The sequence below is a fragment of the Xenopus tropicalis genome, chromosome 2 (assembly GCF_000004195.4).
Source record: "Xenopus tropicalis strain Nigerian chromosome 2, UCB_Xtro_10.0, whole genome shotgun sequence".
Taxonomy (NCBI): Eukaryota; Metazoa; Chordata; class Amphibia; order Anura; family Pipidae; genus Xenopus; species Xenopus tropicalis.
In genome coordinates this window covers 103,070,768-103,094,922 of record NC_030678.2, presented here as the reverse complement: position 1 = coordinate 103,094,922, position 24,155 = coordinate 103,070,768, and the positions used below count along the sequence as shown (strand labels likewise).

Sequence of the window (24,155 nt, the reverse complement as noted above, 5' to 3'; positions counted from 1 at the left end):
TCTGTAGTGTGAGATTATTAAAGCTATAGCTCAGTCCCATTTTTTTCATTCACTATAGCCGTATGGCTACATTAACTGTCTATAGATAGCTGATTTGACATACAGTATATGTTAAAATGTTTAAAGCCCTGCAGTATTGACAGTGTTTCCCCTGCATTTTGTCTCACAAATTATTTTAGATTGTCCCCAAGCACCAGCGAGACCCCCCAAGCCAGTGCCCCGCAGGACTGCGCCAGAAATACACCACCGGAGACATTACAATTGTGACTCATTAGCTGAAAACGTAGACGCAAAAATTGCTAAATTAATGGGTGAGGGGTTCCCATTCGAAGAAGTCAAAAGGGCTTTGGAAATTGCTCAGAATAACGTGGATGTGGCACGAAGTATACTAAGAGAATTTGCCTTCCCTCCTCCCGTCTGCCCTCGTCTACACCTATAGGAACATTGCCCATAATTCTGACTTAACTGCAAAAAGCAGAGAGGAAGAATGGATTTCATTTCTCTTGTTACAATCATTCCAGCGCTTTGTCAAAACTATGGCAGTGCTTAAAAGCTTGAACGCTATCTTAGCTGGCCATGTGTCGGAAATTGGAAAGGAAAATCCATGTCGTTTGCCATTTAGGAGAAAGTTTACCCCTTAAAAATAAATCTGTGAATTTTTTTTATTTAGTCTGTTTAATAGCTGTATGTTTCCTAGTTTGCTTCTTTTTAATGTTCTTTCTTGAACTATGGGTGTGTTGTAGCATTTGGACAGCACTTTCTGACCTCACCGCATTCTGGAAAATGCTTTTGTTCTCCCCTTTTTCTTTTTAATGTTGTGTTATTTTAATTTATCCAAAACTGCAAACAAGTGGCCTTCACTACTGACATTCTGAGAATTATTTTGTATTAAGGGTGAAATATTTGAATGTAAAATGAATGCAATTTTTGTGACTAGGATGCCTTTACAAAAGTATTTTGATACAGTTCTTTAGCAAAGCTACGTTACATTGGGCTTGGCGAATTTTAATCTTTAATGATTTTAGACGGAAAGGCATAAAAGCAAGGGCTTACAATAAAATGCAAATGTGTCGTTCATCAATAGCTTGGCGGGAAGAAGACCTAGATTGGGATCAGAACCATTTCTGGCTGTTGTGACAACTGAGTAGGGAAAGGCAAACAAATTACATTTCTCTAAATGATGTGGAAATCAAACTGCAACTCTCTTTTTTCATTTTCAAAGAGTTTAAATGCTGCTTATAATTCAGAGAAAATGTCTTATCACAAAGTGCTTAGGTTTAATCCATGCAGTCTAGGTTATTCGGCTGCACCATCACTATAATTGCCTGTCAGCAATGAGGTTACAGTGCACACCACTTACAGCAAGCAGAATTTGCTTATAATGTGCTGTTTTAATATATTTTCACCGGTACTGTCATTCGGTTATACGTTTCTCTTTGACTTCTAAACATCCGCGTATTCATTTTTCTGCAGAAGTATTGTACAGTGAATGGTTTAGCCCATTGTTGGTGATGCTGCATCTGTAAACATGGTTTTGGGAGCTGAGATCATTGTTTTCATTGTTCATATCTGAATCTGAGACTTTATAAACTGGTTACGTCAACTGCAATAAAACACCCATGCTAAGCCTGTATCAGGGTGCTGGATCGTTCATTTGATAATGTCATCTGCTGCAGTTTAATATTCCATCGTTAAACAGAATATACTTCATGGAGGGAAGACAAGAGCTGAGACTTTAGAAGCTAGTTCCTTCATTTGAAAAACCGTTGCTAAGTCATCATAGTAGATTTTCAAATGTAGCTGTGCTGTTCCGATCTAGTTATTATGTGCCACATTTATCTAAAACTCAGTGCAGAAGAGGCAACTGGGTACAGGAATGTAAAATTCGGAATATGGAACTATTCATTTGTCCCTTAATGCCGTACAACGTATTCATTACCCAAACAGCAAACTGGAAAAATGGTCAAAGAATGAAAGTATTGCTAATTTCTAATGTGTTACTATTTCTAAAAATGTAGAGGAGATGCTTACATTGTCATACACTTTAATGCAACTTTTATATCTGCAACATCCTCTTCTACCAAAATAGAATTACTTTATAGACCTGATCTCCAGGCAAAGATATAGATGTTTCTGGGCAAGATGAGGCTTGTGGTAACATTTTCCTACTGAATTTCTATTACTACATACACGAATGTGTTGACTTCCCTTCTGCATTGGTCAGAAAGCTTTATTAGATATAGGCATTTTCCAACAGTGATGGAAACCAGCAAAGTGAACTGAAGTAGCCAGTGTTACTATTCTGGTTCCATAAAAATTGCCGATTTTTTACTCAGAATCCAGCCTTTTCCCCAGAATTCAGTAATAAATGTGGGTGTCTGCAAATAATGATTCACAACTTGAATACGGCATACCAGCGCAGTTGCTAAATAGCGGCATCATTTTTTTTTTTGTCATAGTAAGTGCAAATGGTGTGCTTTCCATTGCGTTCATGTGCATATGACTAGGAACAGTAATAGCATGCAGTTTATTAGTTGGAATTCTGCCTGTGTAGGCCCAACATGGTAAGGGGAGTCTGGAAGTAAAACCACCTCTAAGCAGGCTGAAAACACACACACATTGCACTAGACACACATTGCAAGGAGAATGTATAGGCGCTAGTGCCTTTGTGAATTGCATACAGAAAGAAAATTATCTTGGAGCCTCTGTAGGGCTTGTTTGCTTTCTTTTTAACTAAATCAGAAAAGTGTGTGGTTTAATGCAACAGCCTGTAGATCCATAAGGTTCAAAGTAGAACCCTCCTAAAGTTCATAATAAAGCACCCTATACATGGAACATAATCTAAATGATCTAAACTGCCCTCTTCTGTAAAGAGAAACTATACCTCCCTGTTTGACATGAGTTCATTTAGCTGGATTATGCAGAAAAGTTGTATAAACACTATCTGAACTTCCAGAAAAATAAATAATATTTTTTTCTACATAAACATTCTTGATTCCACAAAATAAAAGGAAACCGTGAGCCAATCTCTGCTCCCACTGCTTTCTACAGTGGGAGGTGCACAGATTCTTCAAGACCCACTTCACAATGGAACAAGGTAAGGGAGGGGTAACATTACTGCGTAAGCTTAAAGGGTAGTGTGAACAGAGACTGGCTATCATGAAGGTAAGGGTGGGGTTATGCTCATACGAGTTTCATGGTTTTCCTTTTTTTCTGGTTATTTGTGGAATCAAGTATGTATGTGGGGGGGGGGGGGGGGGACACACTTATTTTTATATCTGGAAGTTCAGATACTGTTTCTGTACCTTTTCTACATAAGCCTAAGTGAATAAGCTCATGTAAAAAGATAGATATGTATTTTCCCTTTAATTTCTAGGATGTACAAGACACCATATGCACATTCACCTTCACATTTCACCCTAAATGACCTTCGGGTTGGCACCCTGCCAATGCTTTGGGCCACCATAGGGGGTCAGCTTGGGAATTTGTTAGTTCTTTGTAAATCTTTGTGTTAAACTGACTGTTAGTATGTGTAACAAAGAGACACTGCTCATGTATAGTTGCACTATTAGCACTACAAGAGTTAATACATCTCATATACTAGGCTGCAGCCTTCTAATTGCAGCACCTATTAGCACAGAGCAGTGATACACAGCCCATTTCTTCAGGGTGTAGAGAGAGAGACAAAGCAGAATATAAAGAGGATGTCTGTACGCAGGGCAGTAATTCTTTCTCAAGATTTAGTCAGTACCCCTATCATTGCAGTAAACCTAATACAATATATCATGAAAGCTAGGTAAACTACTTCATGTTCACTGCAGCTGAATAAAAGCCTATCTTCTGGCAAAATTAACATGTGCCTTGCTGTAGTGGTGGTGTTCAAACAGTGGATAGCAAGATTCTTAAAGGAATACTGTCATTGTTTTCAAAACACATCAGTTAATAGAGATTCTCCAGCAGAAAACTGCATTGAAACTCTTTTTCAAAAGCACAGATTTTTTTTTATATTTAATTTTGAAATTTCACATGGGGCCAGCCATATTCTTAATTTCCCAGGTGCCCTCAGCCATGTGACCTGTGCTCTGATAAACTTCAGTGACACTTTACTTCTGTGATATCACCCCCTCCAGCTGCCGATCAGCAGAACAATGGGAAGATAGCAGCTCCCAGTAGATATCAGAATAGCACTCATTAGTATCCTGTTTCCCCAAAAATAGGACATCCTCCGAAAGTAAGGCACCCCCCCGATTTTTCGCCCCCGTCGGAAAATAAGGCACCCCCCGAAAATAAGACACCCACCTAGGGTGGGCGATAAATCTCGCCCAAACGATGGAATAAATGTGTACTGTATTCTTCTTCATGGAAAAATAAGACATCCCCTGAAAATAAGACCTAGTGCATATTTTGGAGCTTAAAAAAATATAAGACAGTGTTTTATTTTCGGGGAAACACGGTAAGAAATCCAAGTCTGGCTTGGGACTCCTTCAGTTACATGGGAGTAGGAGAAACAATTGGTTATAAATGTACATCATGCATGTAGTTTATAGAAGCATATGTTTATATATACAATAACAAAATAATACCATAGCAAAAATTAGCAAATCCACTTGTGCAGCTGGCGAACCCAAAAGGGGGATGGGGAACATAAACGGTGGGGGTCCTGGCAGATTTGCAGTTTCTCATACTGGTATGGAACCTGTTAACCTGGCAATGCTAGGGATCACAGCATTTTTTTACTGTGTCTTTCTAAAAACTGTAGCAGAATAACTGAAATCTAGTGAAAAACACTTTAAACAGCTCAAACCCATTTTTTCCCTTAACATGAAAAATGTAATGTAATACACTGTGGATTATAGATCCCAAGGTGATTATGTTATGAAAAGAAGAAATTTTCCCAAAGTTTGCCGGGTGAGGAAACATAAAAAGATTCTGCTGTGGGGCCCAGAAATTTCAAGTTTTGCCACTGTCCGTGAAAGAAAGAAGAAAATCGCATTTATGTACAATAACAATAAAAGGAGTTGTGTTGCCGTTTGTTCTTTCCTTCTGCATTCCAGCTGTGAAGTGTTTGCAAGGGATTTGGAATCGCTTTCAGCTACATTCTGTACAAGACTTTGTCTCCAAGACAACTTTCGACCTACAGCTCTAGAGGACGCTACTTTACCCACAGCGTACATGACCCCTAGCATTTTCCAAAGAATACATTCTTCAAACAAGCCAATCCAAAATGGTATAATCCAGAATCATTTTTGTTAACCTTACTCATTCACTTGTATCTGTTAACACTGTTTGTGCTGTAAATAGGATTAAGCAACAACAAGTCAGCTACAGTATATTACAGCCAACAAACTTCAATAATATTATGGCATGCCTAGAACCCTGTAAGCCCCACTGGCATAGGGCCTTCTAACTGTAACTCATTAGTCTATTCTCTTAATCCCATACCATCTCCCCACTGATATCCTTGCATGGGGGACTGTGATATACTGTGCAGTTACAACCAGTGCCACTTGCTGATAGGGAGCATTGTTGGTTCAGATATAAAACACGAGGGTCACAATCACTTGGGGACAGTGGCGTTTATGTTAGAATCTGAGGGGGTGAAGGGGGGCTGCATCACTACTGCAGAGAGTGCTGTTTTGTTCTCTAGAATAGCAGAACCAAATTTCTGTTTTAAAAAATGTAAGTTTAGCTCTTAAAATTAGCAGAGGCAGCTTTTTGCCACCCCCAATAACTGACTACTTACAGATGTCTGAGGCAAGGTTCTCCCCCTGCCCCATGGCAGGAGCGACACTGCTTTGAGATCAAGTTAATTTTGCTTCATTGGTCTGATGCACTGAACACAGAATACAGTCACATTCTATAGAACCAGGAGAATTGTCTGCATAGCCCTTACATTATACTTTATTACATGGCAAACATATAACAATGTTGGTCCTTTGATTGGTCACTTCTATGTAATCAACCGTTTTGTAATTGATCATTAATTATACAATTAGTCACTTGTTACCAAGTCAGTTTATCTTTTACCCAGATCAGATACCCACACATAAAATTCTAATGTAACATTTTAGGTTTCTATTCAAAATACAGATGTGATATTGCATGCTACTTAGCTGACTTAGGGATCACCTATTGGCGTTAACAGAAATCAATTAAACAAATGACTGAAAAATATTATACTATTAAATTATCCAAATTGGCATATTTGTGTGTAGCAAAAGTATGTGAACCTCTAGTATGTTTGGTTCATTTGAAGGGAAAATGAGAGTCAGGTGTCAATGGGATGATATTATGGAGTGAGTGTGGGAGACACTGCCTTATTTATAGAACAGAAATCTGGGTCTTTATTATCCCAGTCTTGCATTGGTGTCAGCGTTCATGAGTCCACCACCAGGAGAACAGTGAACGACAACTGTGTGATAGAGAGAGAGAATGCAAAGAGAAAGCCACTACTATTGTTGTTAAGTCAATAAGCCCATAAGAAGTGAATGAACAATGAGTGACTGCTTTTCCCTGAACATAATTGTTTTACCTTTAGTTTGATTCACTGAATAGCTGAAGATAAGAATGAACTAATATTGCCAACAGTTTTTCATGCATCTATTTCCATTTCCATTTACCTTTTCATGTTGATTGAAGACTAAGAATATCTGAGTGTGTGTAACTTGTTCATTATATGGGTATATGGATACGTGGATAGGGGGTTGGATTGTGTAACTCATGCTACAGGCAAGTCTCATTCAATGGTGAAATATCTTTGATATTTCCTTAATTTACACTCAAATACAATGATTTCTGTTCTTGTGACAAATAAATCTCCATAATGCCAATCATTTTATTAAGGAATGCAGATATATATATATATATGGGATTAACACATTTCCATTTTTTGTATTTATATTCTTTATAAAAACATAATAATTTTCTGCATGATACAAAAACAGAGAAGGACAAAAAAATAACTAGCTTAGAGACAAGTCTTTTTCTTGTCTAAATTATGCACATTGCAATGAAATTATCAGGGGACAGTTCATTAATTTCCCCATAGATGGCAGCAAAGTACTACTGAGGGACTAGTGCACTTGTGTCTTATGTCAGAAAGGCTGTAACTTAACACTAAAGTGATCATCGTGTGCACTTGTGTATCCATGTCAGTCACGGTAAGGATAAGAAAAACATCTGTATGCTAAATGGACCATTTCCACTTGGTAACCTTGAAAAAATACAACAAAGGGAGAAAAAAAATATAACAATTAAACTGCATAGATATTAATGTGTTTGGATTGACTCAAGGCCACTGCCTTGAGAGGGCATATTGGATTATCCATGTTCATGTGATGTAAGCAAATATCTCATATTTCTCATTGTTTGGAACCTCTTAAATCTATACATAAAGTTGAGTGCTAAGGGAACATGCATAGATGTAGTACCTTACTCCAAGTTGACTTGGTAGTTTCATTTCAAATTTAAGAGGACCAAGCTGTACTGGCTTTGTCATGGGCAAGTCTTTTTCTGCTAGTATCTGCAAATTCTCACAAAAGCCATCCTTGATCTTTCTGTTTAGCTGGTGTGAGTGGGTAGATTTTGGAATATCATTCTGCCTATTCAGATGTCTGTGCCACCACTCTTGTAGGAGAAGCTGGTACTTACAATGTACGTGAATCCACTTGCAGTTTATCCTATTATACATGGTAACCTGAGTGCAAAAGGATGTGCCTGTACTGATAAGACCCATTAGCTGACCTATGCTATCGTAGTGTGCAAATATATTTGCATTTATACCAACTCATGCATTTGACATGCATCTGTGCTTGGAGTTGCTTTGGTTTATTGAGGTGCAGTAAGGAAACAGGGAAATGGAGAATGACAGGGAATGGCTGGTGTTATATTTTAAACACAGAGGAACAGTAAAGAAAAATAATACATCACCCTCTGTAAACAAAGATTAGATTAGATTATTCCCCTCTGACCTTTCCAATAGAGTGCTAGTGATGTTCTTGGGAATAGGGCAATGCTGTGACAATAAACAACACCTCACTTCCCCCCAGAGGATGCCAAGGATATGCCCTTACTGTATATACCTGTATATAAGGCTTCTGATTGTAATGGCCACCTGCATGGGGTAGTATATACTGGGCATAAATACCATACATTTATGGTAGAAAGACAATCTTCAAGAAAACCATTATGTTCCCGACCCTACTTTCATTTCTTTTCCAACTTGTGTGCTGATGTTGAAAAATGACCAAGGAAGACTTCTCTCAGGCCCAGACTGGCAATCTGTGGGATCTGGAAAATGCCAGAGGAGCTGCTATAAGATGCCATAGTCAGGCACAATTTAAGGGGGTTGGTGGAGGCTGGACCTTTGGACACCAAGGAGAGACAGTCACATAGTGAGAAACAAAGATAATGCTGCAAGGAGGTAGTTGGATTTATCCCTTTAGGGATGTAGTGATGAGACTACATAAACTGCCTCATATAGCATGTTATTTTATAGCTTATTAGTATGTCTCTAATCACTCAGTGAAATCAGTGGCATTAACCGCTAAAGCTAGTAACCCTGCATAAGACCCAGGTACCCTGTAGGCTAGCAGTACATCTAGGGCTAAGTCCAGTCTGTCTGTGGTTCTGTTAAGGTCCCTATACATGGGCCAATTCTAGCTGCCGATATCGGTCCCTTAGACCGATTCGGCAGCTAATCGGCCCCAGGGCCAAATGATCGAATTATCCTGGATTCTCCCGATATCGCCCACCCGCCGTGTATGGGGACCCTTAGATTGCTGTGTGTGCTTCCCTACGGGGAGGAATATCTGTGTGTTTGCTGTGTATATGTGTTCCTCTTTATCAGACAGCAGGTGTATGTGCTCATTTGCTGGCTGCTTTGCTTAAACTCTCTTGTGTTCTGATCACTTGGGTTGTCTCTGGCTGTCCAAGCATTTATTGCTTCTCCATTCATTTTGTCCTGTTTGTGATCCCTATGTACGCTTCCCTTTCCAGAAACATTTGATTAGAAGTCAGGAGTTCCCCTGCCCATGTCACTGTGTTGGTTTCTGTGTCTATAGGAACTTATCTGTGTTTAATAAGAACCTGTATGAAAGGCAGGAATATTTCCTAATATTGTATGTATATTTATTTAGTTTAGAGATTTGATACATATTCAAGTCTCCTTATAATATATTATTGGTTTCCAGGTTCACGAATATGCTGCTCAGATCAATGAAGAGACTGACTGCAGGGAAACCGATAAAGCCGAGTTTATACTTAGCTATTGAGTCAGTGTGCTCTCACTGATAAATATTGCTCTAAATGCATAATCTCTTCCAGAGGCTTCAGCTATACACTGTACCAGGTCATAAATAGCTGTTCAGGGAAACAATAAAACTTACATTTTTGCAGACATCAGACTGTATGATGCACTGATAGATATGTATTACTGTTGTTTAATAATTCAATCATTCAAATTGAGCTATAAACAGAATACATAGTATGGCTATATATAGAGATATGATTTTTGACCATCATAAGCATTAATCTTAGGATCATTCTGTCATTTCAAAAAGAATTTTCCCCACATTTCCCCACTTTTTACCCAGTGCCTTTAAGGTGGCAATACATTTAAGTTGCTGATTCTGGTCCTTCAGACTGATTTATCTGCTTATGTGCCTGTGTGTGGGGCCCTCCGAAAATCATTCATATGTCAATTGAGCAAGTTTGATTTTCTCATCAGATCCCCTTGGGCCAAAACGATTGGATTAGCTCAATAGTGCCCACCTTAGATGGACATATTGGGAGAAAGATGTGCTCTTTTAGTGACCCTAGATCTCATAGTGTATGGCCAGTTTTACTCTCTTTCTACTTCCCCTGGCACGCTACCCGACCCACTCACTCTTTATCTGGTTGTCCCCACATTACTCACCCATTGAGTCTTTATTTTGCTTAACACCTTTTTACATCCTACCTGAAACATAACGTCTCGCTTACAAATGCAGCCACAAGTTTTGTTGCTCTAAAATGACCACAATCGATGTATGTGTTGCTGCCATTCATTAAAGCCACTTCTGTCCATACATGATTTTTGTACATCCATTTAATTGTGTCAAGGTGCCTTTCCATTCTGATGAATTGTGCACAAGTCAGCCTGTGGATGCAGGGGAACCCTGGAGCCACCACCACCCTGGACGTAATGTTAAGTCTATGGTCCCCACTGCAAGTTGATTCAAGAAGTACAGCAAATTTTTGCAATGTTTTTTTACATTGAGCACCAGAAACAATGCAATGAGATATAACTGCAGAGATTTGCATTAATAATTACAATATTATGAGGAGATTATGCTGCATTGACGATAAAAAAATAATGTGAATTGTGTCTGGAATTGCACTTTTCACACTGCACTTGTTGTTGTAAACGATCGCTAGGTTTTCTCGTCTCTTTCACCCACTATTACCAGGTTTTTAATGCTTTTTTCACATTCTCTTCACTCAAATTACCCACCTCTCTGCCCATTTTTTATCTAATTCCTCTGCCTCAGCCTTCCCTACTATTATCTGATACCCCCCCACTCACTTGTTCATCCTTAATTTACCCCATCCTCACCTATGCTCTCTTCATACCTGACTACCTTATTACCCTTACCAAATATCAAATTGCATGAAAAATGGCATGAATCATTTGTGCACGTAAAGAGCTATTTATCTGAGTAAATTAACTATGTAATTTGGAAAAGAACAATCGGCATGCTCTATATTTAAAATCATGCTCTGTAAGTCTGTGTATAAGTCCTACCGTAAGCAGCTGCATCATTCGCTGTCACCGTTAATAAAGAGGAGGCATTTGTGCATTCGCTGTTGATGTTTAATACATATTATGCCTTGGTGCAACCATCCAAAGCTAATCATAGTAGGAATGGGTGGAATCATTTTGTAAAGGTGTGAGAATAATTATCACTTTGGTCTTTGTGGTTGAACTGTACCCAGATACATTGTCATTTAATTTTAAACGTACTTTCTCTATATCAGATGATGAGTCTGTTATAATTATATTGTGAAATGGGCCGTGAACATGCCGGCACCACCTCCATCTCTACTTTTTCACTTCCTCCTCTTATCTGTTTCCATTTGCGCCCTTTGGTTTGACATTTTCTTTTTCGTACTTTGGACGTTATTGCACCTGTCAACAAGGAAATTACTCTGTCAAAGGAATTTATCCTAGGAGGCTGTAATTATTTTTCATTTTGATCTAATAAACACAGCATTAACTGTTTCTGGCTTATATGTATACTATGCAATAAGGACATATTCATATTCTTAAATATAGCTATATCTATATCATCAGTGTGACGATGGCGGCATAAAAGGCAGGAAACTTATCTTGTTCACCTTTGAGTTAACTTTAATATGATTTAGAGAGTAATATTCTAAGACAGTTTGCAATTGGTCTTTTTAATATTTGTTCGTTTTTTTATTATTATTTAACTTTTTGTTCAGCAACTCTCCAGTTTAGAACTTCAGCAGACTGGCATATACAATGGAGAGGGCCATGTAGCTTAACAGAACAATAGCTTTTTGACTGCTGGAGTCAAAACAATTTCTTATTTACCTTTCCCCAAATAAAAAGACGACATACAGTTTTTAACTGGATGGCTGTCTGACATTCCAGCCACCAGGGGGTCAGATGGGCAAGTGAACCACGTTATTAATTACCTTGCAGGACTCATGCATAGCATGTATCGATACCAGTTGGCTATCTAGCCATACAATCTGTGGGCCTAATCCCTAAAATGTCAAGCATTCCCCCACCAGCTGTGACTATTTCTAGAGAACCACAAGCAACTGTCCCCACAAGAAACTGCCAACAATCCCTGTACAATGGGTGTCTCAAGGTACAGGTGGGAGGGATGCTGCTTCCTTCTGCCTATCACCACCTCCTTCCTTCCTGCCCTTCCTAGTCCAGCCATCTGTTTCCTCCCCCCAACACTATTACTGGTCCAGATCCCCCTATTCAGGGTAAGTAGAAATACAGAGGTCCACTTCCCACTGACTAAAAGGAAAAATGCCACAGGTAGCCCAAGTCAAAAGCAAGATTTCTGAAACTATTGGCCAGGGCTGAAAAATAAGACCCCATGCTGTTTAATTTGGGTTCAGGGGTATGACTAGGAAGCAGAACAGAAGGGTTCCAGAAAGTAGGTGCACAGACTGATTAAGTTTTATGAAAGATGTCAAGTTCTACACTGTGTGGGTCTCCAAGTTAAGGTACACACTTATAATTTAAAAATAATTTGCAGATTGCAAAACTAAAAAATATTGTTTTATTGTTTAATGGCATGACATGAATGAATGCAGGAAAAGTACGGAAACAGAGAAGACTATGTTGATTTGTTACTTTTTTGTGTGAAATAACAGTTTACTTTCCCTGGTGCAGAGCAGGCACTGTATTTCCTACTGGGCTATTAAGAAAAGCTTGCAGTATGACAGAACTTTATTCCTTTCAGTGTATAACATGAAAACACTATTATAACCTTTTTTCAAATAATTACATATGCTTTAACTTCAGTGTCTCTGAAGTGTTTATGAAACGTTTTCATGAATATTTTTGTTAATGCATTCTATGCTGCGGCTGTGCCTGGGGGTCAGACTGACCTTTTATCCTAAGTGCTTAGGGAGGGCCATCCATTTAAGTGGAAGCTGCACAGTATGGCAGAAGATGATGAGCAGCAGATGGGAGGTGGTGCAGCTGGCCACAAGGCTAATGGGAAGACCATTCATGCTGGTCTTCATCCTTGATGCCGACTGAGAAGAAAAGGCAAAATAATCTCGCAGGAATTGTACTATGGACAGAACCAGCACAATCCACTATCTAAATATGTATTTAAAAGTACATTGTAAGTGCCTTCTGGAGCCTGAGTTCAGATAAGAGAATCCTGCACAATAGTTGGTCCCACTAAGCTTTCCTTAGGTTCAGGCTTTCTAATCATTAGTTCAAGTGCCTAGAAACCTTAATGATAACCCCTGCTGTCAGTCCCTTATGCAATTCTAGATAGCTTTTGGCTCACGCGTCTACTCTATTAGCATGTGAATTTCTAACCCATAATAAACAGAAGGAATCCTAGGTGGTTTTCTTAAATGTGTAGTAATTGCAAAACGTAACCATTTCTGGCAGCCTGTCAGTACAGAAACATAATAGGTTTGGCAAGAACCACACAACTGGGAGGTAATTGAAACATTTTATGGAAATTGTTATTATTAAATTTAGCACCCACAGGTATATTTCATTGAATATGAATTGTGAGAAGAACATTTTCAAAATATCACATATGTTGTTTTGTTATTCGCTAGAAGTATAAAAGTATTGACCAGAAATGTATTTGTCCTATCTTATAAAGTCCATTTTTATAGTACTAAAACAGCTATAAGTACATAATGATGCATAGAGGAAGAAATCTCAAGGGAATTCTATCAGATAGTGGTCTCTTATGGCAATTTTAAACTATGTGTAGACTGTTTTCTATGCCAAGCAATACCTCTTTAAAGAAAAAGTATACAATTATCTGTTGGTATTATTTGTTCTAGGGGTATAGTTCTCCTTTACCTAGGTATCTCTGGTACAGTGAAGCTGCCTTTAGCTACTCAGCAGAAAAACTTTATCAACACATAAAGGGTAATTTACAACCACAGTGTACAAAGTGTAGTTTTTGACAGATGTTTGCATATTTTGTACCCACAATGCAATATTTGTTCCTTAATTCCAGGGTAAATGTGTACATTAGAGGGAAATGTGCCTGCCACAATTGCATCTAATGCATTGATCAGAATTATTTCTGGTGCCAAAATGACCTCTCACATGTTTCTTAAGGCATGTGTATGCTTTCTATTGATGCAGACCAATCAGATAATTACCTTCATTTTTTATTTGGAAAAACTAGTTGCTGATGGGTTACGACTAGTGATGGGCAAAATTTTTCACCAGGCATGGATTTGCAGTGCATTTCCGCATTTTGCCATTGACGGTTTCTATTTTACAGTTTTTTTGGATGCGCTTCATTTTCATCGTTTGGAAAATCTTTTGAAACATTTGCGAACTTTTCGGCGAAGCAAAATGGGACAGATTCGCTTATCACTAGTTACGACTGGTTTTTCACTTGTGCTATTTAGGACTTATGCTTCAAAAAGTATGCGTACATCCCTTTTTGTTACTGGTTATAAATGGCCATTTATTCCACACTCATCACTGCCGCTACATCACACAGTTACATTCTTGGCAACTCTGTGCTAACTTTTCTTTTTCAATTATTTTTATTGAGGTCAGATACATAGTAGAGTAGCAATAATGGTGACAAGAAAAATGATGTGCTTCCAGTAGTTTCAGAAAGGTCCTTTCAGGTATGTATCCACAAAAGTTGGCCATAAAGTGCAAAGCTTCTACATTTAATGAGAACCAAATGTTGGAGGTTTACCCAATTATAGTGCCTTAAGTGTTGCTGCACTCTGCACCTCATGCCAGATTAACTCAGACAGGTATACAGCAGCCCTGTATTTATTGCCTGCCATAGGAACAACATTAAGGAAATGGCTCTTTAGCACAATGTGCCCACCAGTGCCCATTTAACTTGTAAGTTTGATGCCCGAGTTAGGAGGTGGAAGGTGAGATACCTACGTGCCTCCCCCAGATTGCACCTAATTAATACAGCACTTCTGGATGGAGGAAATGCTGCAATCACTGGAAAGGCACAGGTTCTTGCTCTTCACTCTGCTGCTCTAAGTTTTGCACCTGGGGGCACTTACAGTGGAGCAGCATGTAAAGTATGAAAAATGCAGTGGCCATGCAGGTTTTATATACTTTAATGTTATTATTATAGTCTAGACAAGGCAGACAGACATACCAATAATAGCACATGAGATTTTTTTTTGTCACTTACAATGTTAAGATCAGATAAACACAGGTTGGCAGTTGAGCCAGTTATTGGAATTATTAGGGCAAGAATAACCTACAGTAAGTTCCTGCTTGAAGGGCTAGTGCCCTTGCTTATAGAACTGGTGCAACAGGTAGAATATACATGTTTTTGAGGTTTATTAACAGTACAAACTCCTTCCTATTTACTATTTTTATCTGTTTCTTTGCTAACGTCATCCCAACAGGGGAAACTATGCCTGCTGTGCATTGCTCTAGAAAGACTGTGAAGCTCTAATACTGAGCAATTTTTCCCACATGCAGTAGTCCATAGCTCCTAACCAACAATTTGCTTGCATTAGTGTGCATGCATGTGTAATACTGCAACCAGATATTCTACTGGTTGCTCTAGTTACCTGCATGGGGAAAAAAAAAAAAACTTTAGTAAATGAGCCCAAGTATGGGTCAGAGATAAGGAAAGAATGTGATAGGCACAAAGTCAGACATGCTCTCTTTACAGTGGCACACTGGTCCATCTGCACATGAGCATGTGAGTGCCCTGCAAGGTCTCTGTTGCAGTCCTTGTGTACTTTCTCTGCATGATGAACGTTCTGTGAAAAAATCTCTATTAAACCTTTCTCCAACCATTTGCCTTTGTTTATGTGTATCTGCATTGCTGAAAACCCCCCTGAAGCGCTTAGCCATTGGCATTCTATTTTATTCTCACCTGTCCATGGCCTCCTGCTTTAATTCTGTGGCTTGGATATGGACAGTTGTTATCTGCCTTGGCTTTAGGCCTGTTTAAGCTATAATAAATAGTCCATATAAATAGTTAATAAAATAGTTAATAAACTAAATCAGTCAGCCCATTGGGGCAGTGCAATTTACCTTAAGTTTTTTTTTACCTTAAGTTTTTCATTCATTGGTGGTCAGTGGAGTTTGCCCCTACCTGCCCTGTCAAGCTTCTATGCATTGTATTTTACTTGACACACAAGTTTCTTAAGTTTCTAGGCAGGTTATGTTAAGTTATTGTGGAAGTTATATAAATTGTGGAAATTTTGCCCTTACTTTATATGTAAATGATGCAAATTGTGCAACTTTCATAATGTGGCCGGGCCCCCTTCACCAGCAGAATTCACCACACCAGTACCCCCTCACCCTCAATGTGCTGTTACTTGGACATACTTTAAACTTGTTAATATTGTTATTATGTTTACATTTTGTGCATTCCTTATAATGCTATTTCTAGTATTGCCAAATGAAGGGACACAATAAATTAAATCTGTTTAATAATATGGTGTTGATATTAATGTGCCCAACAGTACAGCACTGTTCTATGTTTAATAATAAATGTACAGATCCTGAATGGCAACATTGCTTCACAGATAATGTGCCAATCTAATCTCCTGTTTGTGTATATTTGATTTGCCCAATGTAATTAAAAAAAGAATAGACCTATAGATATATGCTTGCTATGGTTTTTACTGCATGTTGCACCCTAGCTCTTTGCTATGTGTTACAATTTCAACCCTAGCTGAACACAATTCATTTCTTCATTGGACTATACTAGAGGAAATTTTGACTGTACAATCATATTCATTTATACACTTTCCAAGTTTTTTTTTAATCTACAATTGCTTTTCAGGTCACTAGGAAAGTATGAGAGGTATTAGAAAATTGTTAGACCACAATTCCGTGAAGCAATCAGTGAGGACCTTAACTCTGATCTCTGACTCCTGTGGGAAATTGATAGGTAATTAAGGATACTGACAGACTTTACAGCACACATACACTGCCTTTGCTTGGTCCTCTTCTCCATTATTGTGGTCTTCGATCCTGTCTGTGGTTTTGCCTTGGTTCTTTTAGGATATTGCTTTCAATTGTATTTGTGCACCTAGCTCTAGTTCTCTGTGCTTCTTAACTCATTTCTGCCCTTTATTTATTTTGTTTTTCTTTTCCCTTTTCTTTTGTATTTGGTGTTATATGCATTTTCACTTTTGGAATCCTGCGTTTGTATGTATTGTGTGGATGCACCCTACTTCAGAATACTATATGCATCATGAACACGCTACAATATTACATGTGATTCTACAGCCTGTTTTTCATTTAGCATCCCGGTGGCTGCCCTGACATGTATCCTGTCTTTGATCCTCACATGACCTCACACAAAGCTGAAATTGCCAAAATTGGCATATTGCAGCCTCTTCTAATTGTGGTCCAACAACTAGGTCCAACTGTTAACATAATTATGTTGAGAGCCTTTTAAGATAGAAAAAGAGCTATCAAGGTCAATTTTTATGCCCTGCCAAGATTCCACCTAACTTCAATCACTGAGCTTCAGAATTATGTATTAAAGGGTAATGTCCTCTGTCCTACTTGACCCAAGGTTAACACAGAAATAAAAAATGTGATAGCAGATAAAAACCACTTGGCACATTTACTTTCCCCATCCACATGTTGAAAGGGACAGATTTACTAGGCTGGAAATCATTCGTCAGTGGCCACAAATACTATATGCATGGACTATATGGCTCTAAACACCAGATTATAAAGATTTCAAACTGTCATTTTTGATATTTCTAGGTATTCCTTTGTAGTGCTAAAGGTTGCTTCCTCTTATATAATGTTGGGAAGTATGGCCGCACATAGCAATATAACAAAAATAATAATAATAGCAACAGAAATCCATTATCCATAAAGCTCTGAAATGTGGCAAATCATTTCCTATTGTATCCTATTTCACAAACATGTCTTTACGTTTGAATTATGTTCTTTCTCTGTAATAATAAGTCAGTAACTTGCATTTGATTATAACAAAGCAAGCATAAATCCATGTTGATGAAGAAACAATTCTAGTGGGTTTAATAATGTTAAAATATTTTTATGTAGGCTCAAAGCATAGAGCTACACATTACAGAAAGTCAAATCCCATACCTTTATTAATAATAAGACTTTGTTATAATTATTTCTAGTGTAAAAAATGTAAAATAGGAATTCAGCAATAGCTTTTGCATCAAGCACACTAAATAGTATTAGTCTTGTATCTGTAACAGCTAGACAGAGGGCTAAAAAATAGTTACAATTAAAACAGTTTTTCCTTCAGAAATGCCTACATTCTTGAAAAAATATAGTAAAAGAGAAAGGAATGCAGAAAATCTGTTTTTTGTCATGTAAGAATAAAATAAAGTGTAAGTAGAAGTGCATTGAATACCTCTGACCTTGCTTGTAAATCTTATTGCCTATAATCACATGTTGTCTGCTGACCTGTGTCACAAGTTTGACCTGACATTGTATGGATAATAATGATTTACTCTTAATATATCACAACAGCTTTAGGGATGGAGAAAAATATCCCTTGAATTGCTCTATTTCTGAAGATGCATAGGTTGTATGCTGTCTCTCTAGGCTGATAGATACATTTAAATGCTGAAGTGCAACTAGAAAGTTGTTTATATACAGAATTAAAAGAAAAACAACTGATGTGGTTTAGCATTACCATATTTTAGAGAGCGTTTTGGCAGATACTCTGCTTTCTCTCCTACTAATAGCTTCTGGCTAGTGTTTAGAGCAGTAGTTCCCTAAATGTGGGACTACCCAACCAAGGGAGGACAAGACCTATGGGTGGATGTACCCAGCCTAAAGACCACTTAGAGTGATGTTTGGGACAATACCTATTGTCTCCTTATAGTTGAGCTTGAAGATAATTTAGAATTGTGATATTTGGGATGGACATTTATTTGATATACTGTATATTTTTTACCATTGTTGTAGACCACAATGGAGATGTGGGGAACTACTGGTTTAATGGGTCCTCCCTACACCTACCCATTTGCTTTTGGGTTAAGGTATTGTACAGTAAAGTGGGGGTGCTCTGAGACCAAGAAATCATGCAGCTCCAATGGATTTCATTAAAAAGGGTCAAGCCACAGAACAGTGGACAGGATCTTGAGTTAAATGAAAAAAATACTGTATCATGCCGTTTTTCCTACCAACAAAAATACTATAACAACCCAAAAAAATCTTAATGGCTTTAAAAAGATAATTTTTGAGCTTTGAAAAGTAGCAACATGTTTTTTTCTGCTAAATTCATTAATATTAACTTGCAATATTTATGTGGTGAGGACTTTCAAAGTTTGATGGACTTGTCTATTTTATCTCAAATGAAAACATTCAAAAAGCTACATGTTTTGTTTGTAATCTACTCTGCAAATTGGTATACCACTATACCTTTAAGGTAAATTGCCACAGGTTTGTCTTAAGTCAAAAAACATGTTTGTCTCTCAGCACATTTTTCATAGGATAGCACCAGTGGCATACAAAGAAGAAGCCCCCCCCCAAAAAAAGTATTTGGAGGGGCCAGACACACACAGCAACCCCTGCCCTTCCTCCACCCACCCACTTACCAGTTTGTGTCCTCCACTCCTCAACTGCTTGTACAGTGTAGGTAAGAGAGAATCAAAACAGGGGGGGATTTCTAAAAACTATAGAGTAAGCAGACTCCACAGTCCAAGCCCCCCTGTCTACTGGATGGTGCCTCTTTGCTTAGTTGCAATTTGTGGGAAAACTAAAAAAAACAAAAGCATTGTTCTCACATGGTTGATCCTCCACTACTGTAGCTTTATAGGGGAGAGATCTCCAAAACCAACACCAATTTTCAAGGCATGAATCCACCAATAAAGATATAGGTGCGGGGGTGCTACAACATGGAAGTTTGGCCTTCCATTCTGAAGACAAACTAGTTTGGACCAGTACATGGTTTTACCTTTACGTATGTATTGTGGCTTGGCAATGTTTTTATTGTAAATCTAATCTAAATCTATTACCAATTAAGGACGTGAAAGCAAAGATCTGATGTTGTTCTATATACAGTACAACTGATTTTAGTGCCTATTGTGGTAATTCAGTCATCTGTCTTCCTACATGTAAAAAGTACCAATGAATAGGGTATATAATTTCACTTTAAGATATACATGGTTCTCCTTATATACAGAAAATATTATGTTTATTACCCCGATATATTTAATTTACCAGTTTTCTGGATTATATTTAGTGATACAATTTAAAGTACTATTTATTTTGAAATAAGGTCCTATAAATCTAATAGGTCCTATAAACCAAAAACCTAAATCAATAAACCACATAGAAAACTTGAGGTTAGATTAAGTAAAGCAGAACACAAATAGATACTTTTAATAAATGCAGGTTGCCAGGCTGCTGTGTTTGTAAATTGATTGCATTTGAATGTGCACTCCTGCTAGCAATATTTTTAAGAAGAGTCCATGGTTTTGTTTATGATCTAGAGACCATAGGATATAATCTGAAAAAAGAAAGAATGATGGTTGCATTTGCAGAGCCCTCTCCATAGGTGACACTAGAGCATATTTCTTAGAGACAAAGAGCAGACGTACACAGAAAGGAGTCGCCATGCCAGTGAATAACTCTAATGATCAAACAACATTCTTATAAAAGGAAAGCCTCTGTCATTCTCTCAGTCATACAGGCAAGTTTCTATTATGCTAAAGATGGGATACTCTTTAAATCACAAATATACTGCATTACTTATATCTCTATAAGTGCAAAATAATAACCACATCACAGGAATAATAGTTCATTTTTGTGTATAATTTCGTGTATATACAGGTATCAGATCACTTATCCTGATACTCATTATCCAAAAAGTTCCAAATTACGGAATGCCATCTCCCATAGGCTCCATTTTAATCAAAAAAATTCACATTTTTAAAAATGGTTTTAAAAATCCTTTTTCTCTGTAATAATAAAATAGTACCTTTTACTTGACCCCAACTAAGCTATAATTAATCCTTATTGGAGGCAAAACAATTGTATTGAGTTTAATTACTGTTTAAATAATTTTTTAATAGACATAAAGTAGGAGATATGAATTACGGAAAGACCCCTTATCTGGAAAACCCCAGGCCCCAAGGATTCTGGATAATGGGTCACATACCTGTACTATAATGTAGTGTAGGGGGTTTAGTAAATGAGGTATACCCAATAGAGCAACTGGATGTGTCCATAGGGTAGAATTAGTGAAGTATCTTGGGTAGCTCACAAGTATTGTAATTGTTGCCTGGTATATGTATATTTAGTGACTCCCTTAGGAAATATACAAGAAAGGGTATAGTGTAGAACTGGGATATAGGGTTTTTCTGAAAAATAATATTGGTATCAAATTGCATCTTACTGTGTGGGCTGGTGAAATACTGACCAAGTAAATACTATGAGACAGATTAATCCAGAACTGAGCTGGTGTTTGTTCTTGATTCAAGAAACAATCCTACAAATTTAAATATATGCTGGAATATTTTTAAAACCTTAAATAGTTGGAACTGATTAAAGAAAAAAACTGTGTGAAAAGTCATCAGAAAAGAACTAGGCAAGTCAAAGCTAGCATGTCTCTATGGAAGTAAATAGGAATTGTCTCTAACTTTATTTAGAAATTTCCTAGTTTCATAAAACAACAATATGAATATTCTTTTGCATTTTTTTTCTTATATAGGGCAGCGATTCATATATATATATATGTATCCTCCATTAATGGCACTTACTGATCACATATCAAAAGCTGGGTGCTCACCATAAAATATTTATACAAACAGTCGAAAGCACTCACAGCAAGAGTGTGTACAAAAGGTCAAAACATATTTATTACTCCACACTCATATCTACGCGTTTCAATCCACCAGGGATCATCGTCAGGATGGTGACAGGAAGTACTCTTTAGTGTTTAAATATTTAAAACAACCAATCACTCAACATAATCAATATAAAATGGTAATAACGTATTCCAAAGTATCTCTTTTAAATAAAGGGGCTCAGACTTATAGTTATATTAACAAATATATAAAAGCCCCACCTTGCAGATCCTATGTACATATTGAATCTCGCTAAAAATCACCAAAATTAGACAATAAATCGTGACTAAAACCAGTGCATTATAAAAGTGTATCATAAAATATGTGATAAAGCGAGAGACCAAAGGGTCCTAAAGCCATCATAGTTAACAGCTCTTTGTATATATATATATATATATATGGAGAGAGAAAGAGAGAGAGTTTTTAATTTAAAAAAATATACATTTTACAGTCTTCGATTAAGAATCAGTGAACTGTACCCAAAATGTGTGTTTATTCCACATTCTTTTTTTTAAGAAGATAACATTTTTTTTGTTACTTTTTTAAGTATATAAGGAAAAAATACTTTTAATTAGCTGTATTCGTTATATAGCTCTCCATATTTTTGTATGAAAGTAAATAGTGAGCCAAAATGAATGCACACTATAAAATAAAAACATTATCAGCCTGAGCCAAACTACAGGTAATGAAACTCCTGAGCGGGGCCTCTCCAGAGTGTGTATTTGTATGACACCATAGTTCATTTTCCCCAGCTACACAGTGCCTGCAGCTCTTTAAATAAGCCTACAATATGTAGGATATATAGTTTGTATATAAGGTAGAAAGTGCTTCCATTTAATTGCTTCTCTTTCCTGTATAACAGTGTAATGTAATTTACTGTCAGTGTTCTTACACATCCCTACACTAGAATTTTTCATTAAATATTAATTCCCAAGGATAAGAGATCCATCTCTGTATGCATCATTATCATATTTTTCTTTTCACTTAGGTTTTTGTTATTCTGCCCTGCAAACAAATGTGCGGCATTACAAATATCAAACTGATGGATGTTGCTGAACAGGGAAGCTATAATCTAAGAAGATAAAGGTGATGCCTGTTCCATACAGACATGGCTCTCTGGGAAGAGACCTCCTACTCAGCTCTTTGAAGTTAAGGTTATATCTTTATTCATTTAGAGTGTTGTAGATGGAAGCATGTAAACACAACAACGTTGCAGTTGGTTGGTTATTTAAATGTATTTGCCTTTCTATTCTCCCCTTCTCCAGGGAAAAAAAGTAATATGCTGCCTGGCTGCAGAAATCAGATTTCTTGCATGGCTAGTTTTTAATTAATATTATTAATATTTTTTTTACCACTTATCATTCTGTTCAGACCCTCTATTTATGTTCAATCTGCCATTCAAACCACTGCCACAGTGGCTTGGAAATAGCCCCCCTAGAAAGCCAGAAAGCATTTAAAACAGTGAAAATTGTTGTAAAACCACAAAAATGAAAATAACCAGTTCCAGGGTCTTAGCATTCCATTTCTTTATAACATACCAAAAACTAACTTTAGTGTGAAGTTGCACTTTATTAATTTTGTTGTTTCTCTCTGCATGATTGTTCCTACCTCCCCTAATTTGAAGCTACTGTTTACCCTTGTGGTACAAGGGTTAAACCTAGATGCCAGACATGTAATACAATTATATATGTTTGGAAAGCTTTAGAATATCACAAAATCATATAATTTATTCAATTATCTTAAATAGCACACATATATGACCACCTTCCTCAGCTACCTATGGATGCTGGGAGTTTTAGTCCTACAAAAACACATCATTTGAATGGTTCTACTGTTTCTTTAAAAGGAGCTGATTATTAAAAGCCACCACATAAAACTGCAGTAATTATCTTATGGAATCTCTATGAATATAAAGTGTTTGTGCAGGGTCAGGCTACTGGCATTATTACTCAGAACCTCAAAGTACAAGATTCTCCAGCAGGAAATGCAAACAAAACCAGTATTTTATATGCTGCTCACATTCCCCTCTTGCATTTGGTAGCATCCTTGTCTATCTGCCTAATCCTCCTCTGTGCCGTGATTCAAATAATCTGTCACTACTTCTATTTATCCAAAATAATTGGCTTATTACTGGAAACATCACTTACAGGAGATTCCATATTTTTAAGGCAGAGTTTGCAGTTTCAACTTAATCCAGAAAGTTACATTTTTTCTACTGTAATTCCCATTTACATATGATAGAATGTTGTTTTCGTTGCAAGTTCAATCTTTTGTTCTCACGACAGAAACCACAATAACTAGGCTGTCAACAGGTTTCGTGCCTGACCCTGCCTGCTACCATTAAGAGCGTTGCACTAGAATTACACACGCCACAGGGGTTAGGACTGAATGCTGTCTAAACCTTCCTGTTTATATTTAGGTAAGTCAGTCTAGTTCTTTAAAAAAATAAAGGCGTCAGTTACATAGCAGACATTTTTTAGAGCTGTCTCGTTCATGGTCCAGAAAACTGCTAAAGCCTTGTTATACTTCAAGTGTTGTGTGGTTCTGCGAGATTTCAGGTCTGTCGTCGCAGTATGAAGACAAGGTGTAGTAATCTGATATCACTTAAAAGGCAA

At 37.4% G+C, this 24,155-nt stretch overlaps 1 protein-coding gene across 4 annotated transcripts in view; it reads left to right on the top strand.

The window, feature by feature from the left end:
- Nucleotides 1–1,631, top strand: part of cblb (Cbl proto-oncogene B, E3 ubiquitin protein ligase) — a 104,655-nt gene extending 103,024 nt beyond the window's left edge. For all 4 annotated transcript variants that reach the window (XM_012956753.2, XM_012956754.3, XM_012956752.3 and 1 more), the window contains one exon: nucleotides 180–1,631. In XM_012956753.2, coding sequence (XP_012812207.1) covers nucleotides 180–439 — 260 coding nt within the window. In that variant the 3' untranslated portion in view covers nucleotides 440–1,631. The remainder of the gene's footprint in view (nucleotides 1–179) is intronic.
- The last annotated feature ends 22,524 nt before the right edge of the window (nucleotides 1,632–24,155 follow it).